Source organism: Chiloscyllium plagiosum, unplaced genomic scaffold (assembly GCF_037043375.1).
Source record: "Chiloscyllium plagiosum isolate Xiang-an unplaced genomic scaffold, Cpla_swu_hap1 HiC_scaffold_8, whole genome shotgun sequence".
In the NCBI taxonomy this organism is placed as follows: Eukaryota; Metazoa; Chordata; class Chondrichthyes; order Orectolobiformes; family Hemiscylliidae; genus Chiloscyllium; species Chiloscyllium plagiosum.
In genome coordinates this window covers 55,477,114-55,486,320 of record NW_028270146.1, presented here as the reverse complement: position 1 = coordinate 55,486,320, position 9,207 = coordinate 55,477,114, and the positions used below count along the sequence as shown (strand labels likewise).

General features: G+C 44.7%; 1 protein-coding gene across 6 annotated transcripts in view; it reads left to right on the top strand.

Annotated features, from left to right (window-relative positions):
• Nucleotides 1-6,507: 6,507 nt before the first annotated feature.
• fermt2 (FERM domain containing kindlin 2) overlaps nucleotides 6,508-9,207 on the top strand; it is a 148,231-nt gene continuing 145,531 nt past the window's right edge. For 2 of the 6 annotated variants that reach the window (XM_043697670.2, XM_043697669.2), the window contains exons 1-2: nucleotides 6,508-6,749; nucleotides 7,714-7,877. In XM_043697670.2, coding sequence (XP_043553605.2) covers nucleotides 7,721-7,877 — 157 coding nt within the window. In that variant the 5' untranslated portion in view covers nucleotides 6,508-6,749; nucleotides 7,714-7,720. Of the gene's footprint in view, nucleotides 6,750-6,870; nucleotides 6,891-7,171; nucleotides 7,433-7,713; nucleotides 7,878-9,207 lie in introns of those variants that run through there. The other 4 variants (XM_043697668.2, XM_043697665.2, XM_043697667.2 and 1 more) reach the window with 3 other exon arrangements.

Below are 9,207 nucleotides of genomic sequence, written 5' to 3'. Positions count from 1 at the left end.
TGGAAATATGCCATTTGACCCATCGGTCTACACCGATCCTCGAAAGAACATCTCACCCAGACCGGTACCCCCATTCTATCCCCATAAACCTGCATTTCCTCTGGATAATCCACCGAGTTTACATATCCCCAGCCACTATGTGCTGCTTAGCATAGCTGATTCACCTAACCTGCACATGTTTGGTCTGTGGGAGGAAACTCACAAGGACATGGGGAGAATATGCAAACTCCACACAGACAGTCACCTGAGGTTAAAATCAAATGGTGCTGTGAGGCAGCATGCTAACCACTAAGCCACTGTGCCACCCTATATAGCCAGCATTTCATCTGCTTCATGAGCAAGACTGATTTCCTCTATCTCAGCTTTCTGCATCTCTGATAGCTGCAGACAAAACTGCTGTCTGTCTGTGATATTGCTGTATTAGCAGGGAAGCCTGTAGAGTCTGATATCAAAAATGGCTTCTTCTGCCCTTTTTTCCCCATGGCAATCTGAATAGTTATATCCAAGTAGAATTGCTGACCAGCTAGCTTTGATCCCAATTCATCTTCATCTTAGAAGTAAATGTATAAGTTAAATGAACATTGGGAGAAGCACAGTGGTACTATTGCTGAACTATCATCTATAGACCCGGGAAATCTGTCATTCTTACCTGGTCTGGTCTACATAACATTCAATGTCCACACCTTGGTTCAGACATATACAAAAGTTGCTGTGGTTCTGTTCGCCGAGCTGGAAGGTTTTGTTGCAAACATTTCGTCCCCTGTCTAGATGACATCCTCAGTGCTTGGGAGCCTCCTGTGAAGCGCTTCTGTGGTGTTTCCTCCGGCATTTATAGTGGCCTGTCCCTGCCGCTTCCGGTTGTTAGTTTCAGCTGTCCGCTGTAGTGGCCGGTATATTGGGTCCAGGTCTATGTGTTTGTTGATGGAGTTTGTGGATGAGTGCCATGCTTCTAGGAATTCCCTGGCTGTTCTTTGTTTCGCTTGCCCTATAATGGTAAGTGTTGTCCCAGTCAAATTCATGTTGCTTGTCGTCTGCGTGTGTCGCTACTAAGGATAGCTGGTCGTGTCGTTTCGTGGCTAGTTGATGTTCGTGGATGCGGATCGTTAGCTGTCTTCCTGTTTGTCCTATATAGTGTTTTGTGCAGTCCTTGCATGGGATGTTGTACACTACATTAGTTTTGCTCATGCTGGGTATCGGGTCCTTCGTTTTGGTGAGTTGTCTGAGAGTGGCTGTTGGTTTGTGCGCTGTTATAAGTCCTAGTGGTCGCAGTAGTCTGGCTGTCATTTCAGAGATGTTCTTGATGTATGGTAGTGTGGCTAGACCTTTGGGTTGTGGCATGTCCTCGTTCTGTTGTCTTTCCCTTAGGCATCTGTTGATGAAATTGCGCGGATATCCGTTTTTTGCGAATACCTTGTACAGGTGTTCCTCTTCCTCTTTTTGCAGTTCTGGTGTATGCAGTGTGTTGTGGCCCTTTGGAATAGTGTCTTGATGCAACTTCGTTTGTGTGTATTGGGGTGGTTGCTTTTATAGTTCAGGACTTGGTCTGTATGTGTGGCTTTCCTGTGTACCTTAGTGGTGAATTCTCCATTTGGTGTTCTCTGTACCATCACGTCTAGGAATGGGAGTTGGTTGTCCTTTTCTTCCTCTCACGTGAATCGGATTCCTGTGAGTGTGGAGTTGATGATCCGGTGTGTGTTCTCTATTTCCGTGTTTTTAATGATTACAAAGCTGTCATCCACATATCTGACCCAGAGTTTGGGTTGAATTTGTGGTAAGACTGTTTGTTCTAACCTTTGCATTACTGCTTCTGCTATGAGTCCCGAGATCGGTGAGCCCATGGGTGTTCCATTGATTTGTTCGTATATCTGGTTGTTGAATGTGAAGTGTGTTGTGAGGCACAAGTCCAGTAGTTTAAGTATGCCGTCTTTGTTGATGGGTTCAACGTCCTGTTGTCTGTTATGTCTGTTCAGCAGGTTGGCTATTGTTTCTCTGGCTAGGGCTTTGTCAATAGACCTGAACAGTGCCGTTACGTCGAATGAGACCATGGTTTCTTCCTTGTCTATGTGTATATTTCTGATGATGTCCAAGAATTCCTGTGTTGATTGTATAGAGTGTCTGGATCCACTGATCAAGTGTTTCAGTTTCTGCTGTAGTTCTTTCGCCAGTTTGTGTGATGGTGTCCCTGGTAGTGATACTATGGGTCTGAGTGGGATGTCTGGTTTGTGCACTTTAGGTAGTCCATAGAATCTGGGGGTGTTGTTGCTTTCAGGTTTCATTCTTTGTAGGTCAGACCTGGTTATCTGTCCATTTTTTTGTAGGTTCCTCAGTGCGTTGTTTATCCTATTGGTGAGCTGTGGGGTGGGGTCAAACTCCCTCTTTTGGTAGGTGTTGGTATCTGCAAGTAGTTGTTGTGCTTTTTGGATGTACTCTGCTTTGTCCAGGATGACCATCATTCTGCCTTTGTCTGCTGGTAGTATGATTATGTTCTCATCATTTCTTAGTGATTTTAGTGCTTCCCTCTCCTTGGTGTTGAGGTTATGTGTTTGTCTTTTCCTTGTTATCAGGGGTACGATACTTTGTCTCACTGTTTGTTGTGTCTCTTCTGTCAGTCCATTGTTTCTGAGTGTGCATTCTAGTGCTGCTAGGAAGTCTGCTGTCTTGGCGTCCCTGTGGTTGTAGTTGAGTCCGTTGGCCAGTATTGTTCTTTCCGTGTCTGTGAGCTGTCTGTGGGAGAGGTTTTTAACCCAGGTGTGTGTTGTGGTGTCCTCTTTGTTGTGTGTTAGTTTGGCCATTTTTTCTTTTAGTGCTTTTTTTTGCGGTATGTAGTCCTGTTCTGTCCTATGGTGACAGCCCGTTCTATGGTCCGGGTCCATTCCTGATTCGTGGTTTTTGAAATTAACGACTTTTGGCGCGCAATTTCTTGTCTGTATCTGTGAAGTCGGTTGTGAGCGTCTGTAATCATTACCTGGATCATCCTGAGTCCGTTCTGTCTGGCTGTGTCTCTGGCTTGTGGATTGTTGACTGGTGGTCTGTATCTGACACTTGGTGGAAGGATTCGATTCTTTCGGCATTCATGCAGGAACCGGAGTTGTTCGTATGTGGCGCTTAGGCGGTTAGCGCAGGATTCCCATTTCCTGGCTTGTCGTAGCGTCTCTCGCCCGTAGGTATTCAAAGTTTGTGAGAAGATTTGTAGCTCGGGTGCTCGTTGCTGTGGTTCTGTTTGCCGAGCTGGAAGTTTTTGTTGCAAACGTTTCGTCCCCTGTCTAGGTGACATCCTCAGTGCTTGGGAGCCTCCTGTGAAGCACTTCTGTGGTGTTTCCTCCGGCATTTATAGTGGTCTGACACCGCCGCTTCCGGTTGTCAGTTTCAGCTGTCCGCTGTAGTGGCCGGTATATTGGCCTTCCACCAAGTGTCAGATACAGACTACCAGTCAACAATCCACAAGCCAGAGACACAGCCAGACAGAACGGACTCAGGATGATCCAGGTAATGATTACAGACGCTCACAACCGACTTCACAAACTTTGAATATACAAAAGTCCTGAAGTCCAGAGAGGAGGAGAGATTGATTGCCCTTGACACCAAGGTCCTATTTAACTGAGTGTAGCATCAAGGAATTATAGCAAAACTGAATTTAATAATAATCAGTGGAAAACACTCCACAGGTTGGAGTTATACATCGTACAAAGGAAGATAGTTGTGGTTGCTCGAGGTCAGTCATCTCAGGTCCAAGATCAGCACAGGAGTTCCTTAGGTTAGTATCATATGCTCAATCATTTTCAGCTGTTTCAATGACCTTCCCTCTATTATAAGATTAGAAGTGGGAATGCTTGCTAGTAATTGTACAATGTTCAGAACTATTTCTGACTCTTGAGAAACTTTAATAGACCACTTTCAAGTGCAGGAAGACCTGGACAATATCCAGGCTTGGACTGGCAAGTAATGTTTGTTTTACATAAGAGCCAGGGAATAACCATATCCAACAACAAAGAATCGAATCATCATCCTTGGATATTCAAAAGCATTACCATTACTGAAGCCCATACTATCAATATTCTGGGTGTTGCCATTGACTAGAAACTGAACTGGACCAGTCATATAAATATTGTGGCTGCAAGATCAGGTCAGAGGCTAGGAATCTTGCAGTGAGTAACTCACCTCCTGACTCACTAAAGTCTGTTCACCATCTACAAAGACACAAGGCAGGAATATGATGGAATAGTTCCCACTTAGCTGGATGAATGCAGCTTCAACAACACTTCTAAAACTTGACACCATCCAGTAAAAATCTGACCTGTTTGGCATTATATCCTCAAACATTCACTCCCTCCACCACCATTACACAATAGCAGCAGTATGTACAAGCTACAAGATGCACTGCAGAAATTCACCAAGGCTTTTCAGTAGCATACACCATACCTAAACCATCTAGAAGGTCAAGTGTGCAGATACATGAAAATGTCACCAGCTGCAAGTTTCCCTCCCAGCCATTCACCAGCCTGATTTGGAAACATTTCACTGTTCCGGGGTCAAAATTCTGGAATTCCCACCCTAACAGTATTGATAATGTACTTATACCAAATAAAGTCATACAGCATGGAAACAGACCCTTCAGTCCAATTAGTCTATGCCAACCATGGTCCCAACATGAACTGTAGCGATTCAAGAAGACAGCTCGTAACGATCTTCTCAAGGGAAAGTAAGTATGGGCTGTAAATGCTGGCCCAGTCAGCAAAGCCCACATCTCCTGAATAAAACAAAAATTTCTAACTTGATAATTTAGAGACTGTAAGATGTTTTTGTTTCCAAACCTAAATATCTTGGATCTTCATCTCATAAAATGATCAGACTCCTCTTTTGATATGCAACAATCAAATCACCCAGATTTAAGGCAACAAAAACAGGAATTGCTGGGGAGGTCTGGCAACATCTGTGGGAAGAAAGCAGAGTTAATGTTTAAAGTCTGGTGATTCCTCATCAGAACAGATTTACTATCAAGTCGATGGCTGATGAAGGGCCCGAAACGTCGATTTTGCTGAAGCTCCTCGATGCTGCCTGAACTGCTGTGCTCTTCCAGCACCATTGATCCGGAGAACAGACCAAACAACTCCCTTCATTTACACGAAGTTTAATGCTATAACTCAAAAATATAACAAACGTACAAACCAAAAGACGTAGTCCCAAAATATATTTGAATGAACCTCATAATGGTAACAAATGCAATAAAATTAAAAGGGAAAAACTTGGAACTGATGTAAATACAATTTAATTAATAAATATTTTTCCTTGAATGTAGTATTTGTTACTTATAAACTTGACTGTTTCAATCCTGTCCTTACTTCACTGTATCTTTGTAATGTCTTGGAATTGTGCTTCTCTAACTCTGGTTAGTCGAGCATCTTGATTTTAATTGCTCCATTTTTGGCGGTCATGATGTGGAGGTGGTCGTGTTGTACTGGGGTAGACAAAGTTGAAAATCGCACGAGACCACGCTATAGTCTAACAGGTTTGTTTGAAAATACAAGCTTTCGAAGCACTATTCCTTTGTAAGGTAGCTCGTAATACTATACCTTCAAACGATGAGACCTAAACGTCTACAAAGTTCCCTCCCTAAACTCTGCCTCTCCCTTCTGCAAGACTTTCTTAAAAGCTACTTCTTTGATTTGGTTGGCTGTACTCGTCTCTCCTTATGTGGTATGGTTTGAAATTCTGTTTGATAATGCCATTGATTCGCCTTGCTCTGTGAAAGATGCTATTTAAATGAAAATCCGTAAGAAGACAGACCCTGAACGGTTACCCAATTAAACAGAGCGTGGGTATTTTTTTCGGAGGATTGTGATAACTTGGGACGTTTCCTGATGAAGTGTTGGAAAACATGCCTTTCAATATTTTTAGGTCAGAGGTGGATAGATTTGTGTTAAATAAGGGATAGACAGGAATGCATAGTTGAGTTTGCAATCTTGTTGAATGATGGAGCAGGCTTGAGGGGCTGAATGGCCAGCCTGCTCCTCGTTGGTATGCTCATAAAACTGTATTTATATCATCGAATGGGCCCACACATCTCTCTGCTGACTCGAACAAAATTACACCCGCGTGGGTTAATTCCTTCTGAATTACAGTGCAGTTAAAAAGCTGGCTCCATGGCAACGCCGAATAATGAGCTGGACGTCGCAGGGGAAGGAAGAGAAATGGGGAAAAGTGCAGGAGTGGAAATGTTTGCAGCGGAGTCTGGGGTTTGAGCGTCCGGCTCTCGAGCGCCGTTGGTCTGCTCCGTGCAAGACGGGCCGTGCTAACGGGAATGCGGTCTCGGGATCAATCTGGGGCAGCTCGAGGCCCGGATGTGCGGCGCTGCTGCTCCTCATTTCCATAAAAGGCAGCGGAGGCTCGGCTTGGGCTCGAGCTGGATCCTGAGCGCGGAGGAGGGAAGGAAAAAGGGAGAGAGAGAAGGAAAAAGGGAGAGAGAGAGAGCGCGCGAGGGAGGAGGAGGAGGGGCGGTGCTGCCTGGTGCCTGGGCACTCACTCACTCAGACATGGACAGCGGGCTGTGAGTGCCACAGGCTGAGATTGAAGTTTACGGCGACGCTGAGAGAGACAGGGAGGGGGGGAAATCCCGCCCCAGGAGTGACTCCATTAACCGTCCAGCCAACGGCCGCCAGCTTGGACCCCTGCGCCCGTGGGAAAACTCTATTCCTCCATCGCTCCCCCGCCACCCGATATCGCTGGGCTGTCACCAACATTTACTTTCGGAGGTAATTTTTAATGTTTACATTTTCGGATTATTACCCCCCCCCCCGTCTATAACTGTTGCTGTCGAGTTAAATCCCTCGCCACACTTTAGAAACCCGGCCTGCATATTCGCTTTTGGTGGACTTTGGTCCGGCTCCGCTCTGGTGAGGGCAGATTTTTAAATAATTCGTTTGTTTCTATTTTTTTGTTGTTGTTGTTTGTTTTGTGTGTGTGTGTGTCGTGAGGGTGGCGGGGGGAGGAGGAGGAGGGGGGGGGGGTGAATTTGTATGGAAGCGCTGTCCCTCGCCACCATCTGGATCGAGTGACAAACGGGGAGGGGTCTGACACGGTGGGGTTTCAGATGGAGGATGGTTGGGGGTTGGGGGGAGAAGGGGAAAGAGACGCCCAGGGGTTTGGTTTGCATTGTCGGGCGGATAGGCTTCGAAGCCCCTTCTATCTCTCTCTTCCCTCCCCTTCCCGTGCTGATCTCTTTTATCCTGTAGACTGTGTCTTTTTTAATCCGTTTCAGATTGTGAGCTGCACGGTCGTAAATCAGCCCTTTTGAAGTGTAGTTAGTTTCTAGCCGCACACAGTCTGAGCAGTTAGGGATCGCGAAGCCTCGTTTTGTTCCCGAGAATGTGCAACTTTTAAGATACATCTATATGATAGCGTGTAAAACCGATTTCAGCAGGTTTGCAGCACCGCCGTGAGTATCAAGCTGTAATTTGAAGCCCTATAACGGAAAATGCGTGGCCCACTCCTTGCAGTTGCTTTGTACGTGCAAAGACCTTCAATTCGATTTGATCTTTGTGTTCACTTTGACGCCTGTTAATGCTTTCAATCTGCATTGGCTGCAAGATCTGTATTGCTGCGTCTCTTGCTGTGCTGTCACCATTTCAGTTAATGACATTGCTTCTTCCAAAAGCCGATTATGTAACGTTATCGTTTAGTTCTAACCAGTTAATTTAACTCTTTCACTGTCCCCAGGTGAAAGATGGCACTGGACGGAATTCGAATGCCGGATGGCTGTTACGCTGATGGGACGTGGGAACTAAATGTTCTTGTGACCGACCTGAACCGCGATGTTTCCCTCCGAGTGACCGGAGAGGTGCATATAGGAGGAGTGATGCTCAAGCTGGTGGAGAAACTGGGTAAAGTCTTGATTTTTGATGGGTGTGCCGTCACCACTTTTGCCAATTCTTTCCCCCACCCCACACACAAAACAGCATGAATGCTGTCGACATCGCGGTTACACGATGCCTTGTATGGTTTCCAGTTTCGACCGAATGATGCGCTGGCTCTGCTGAGAGAAAATTTCACAATGTTAAGCTCAGCCCCAGTTTTTTTCTCTCTAGCTGCTGCGGGGGCTGCGTTGTGTTGAGCTTCACTTGGATATTCCTTATATGTTCGAAAAAAAATCGTCTTTGTTCAATGGTTTCAGGTCTGATGCTGTCATGTTGCATAAATCGGATCAGAGACTCCCTATCCACCAATATAAAGAATAGCAACTTGTAAAGTACTAGTAGAAGGCTTGCAAATGAATATTACTAATTTTGCTTGAATTGGAGCAGTGAATATCTTTCAGAGGCTGCACTTAATCACTAGAAGATAAAACTCTGGCTGGAGAAAAATAAAATTTTAATTAATATTTTCTAGTCATGACTGTAATGGTACATGGCAAGGAGTTTGAAAGAGTCACAGTCTTTTTCTTCAATGTTAATTTTTCTACCATGGTGTGTGTTCCAAGGTATAATTCTTAAAAGAAACAGAAATTTGTCTGAGCTTTAATTGAAGTCTTCTGACCAATCTTTCCTTCCCACAGACTTTTCTATTGTTTTTCTGAACAGAAGGTGGTATTGTTTTAATGGTTAGCATAACTAATGAAGCTTACTTGAAATATCAACACTTTTTATGTAGTGCCATGACAATGTGGTGTCCCAAGGTTCTTCATAGGAGTAGTAGAAAGGAAAATATGATACCAAGCTCATAAGGCAGATGGTCAAAGGTTTAGTTGAGGAAGGTGAGTGAAGGAGGCAATTCCACAGCTTGGCCCTTGACGGTTGATGCAAGGGCATCAATGAGGGAGCAATTAAAATTGGATGCTCAAGAGACCTGAATTAGATGAATGCAGGTATCTTGGAAAGTTGTGGGGCTGGAGGAGGTTGGTGAGGCCATGGATTGAAAACAAGAAAGAGAATTAAAATAATGGCAATTTTAAAATAGAGGTATTGCTTGCCTGGGTGTTGTCATAGATCAGTGCTCACAGGGGTGATGGATGAACACAATGGCTTACGTACAGACACAGGTGGCAGAATGGATAACCTACATTTTTTGGAAGGTAGTATGTGGGAGACCAGCCACAATTTGGTTGAAGCAGTCATTGTCTAGAGGTTCTAATACCATGACCATTTTTATCAGCAGCAAGTGAGATGATGCACGTGAGAAGTTGAGAAATATTAAGGAGATGAAAATAGATCATCG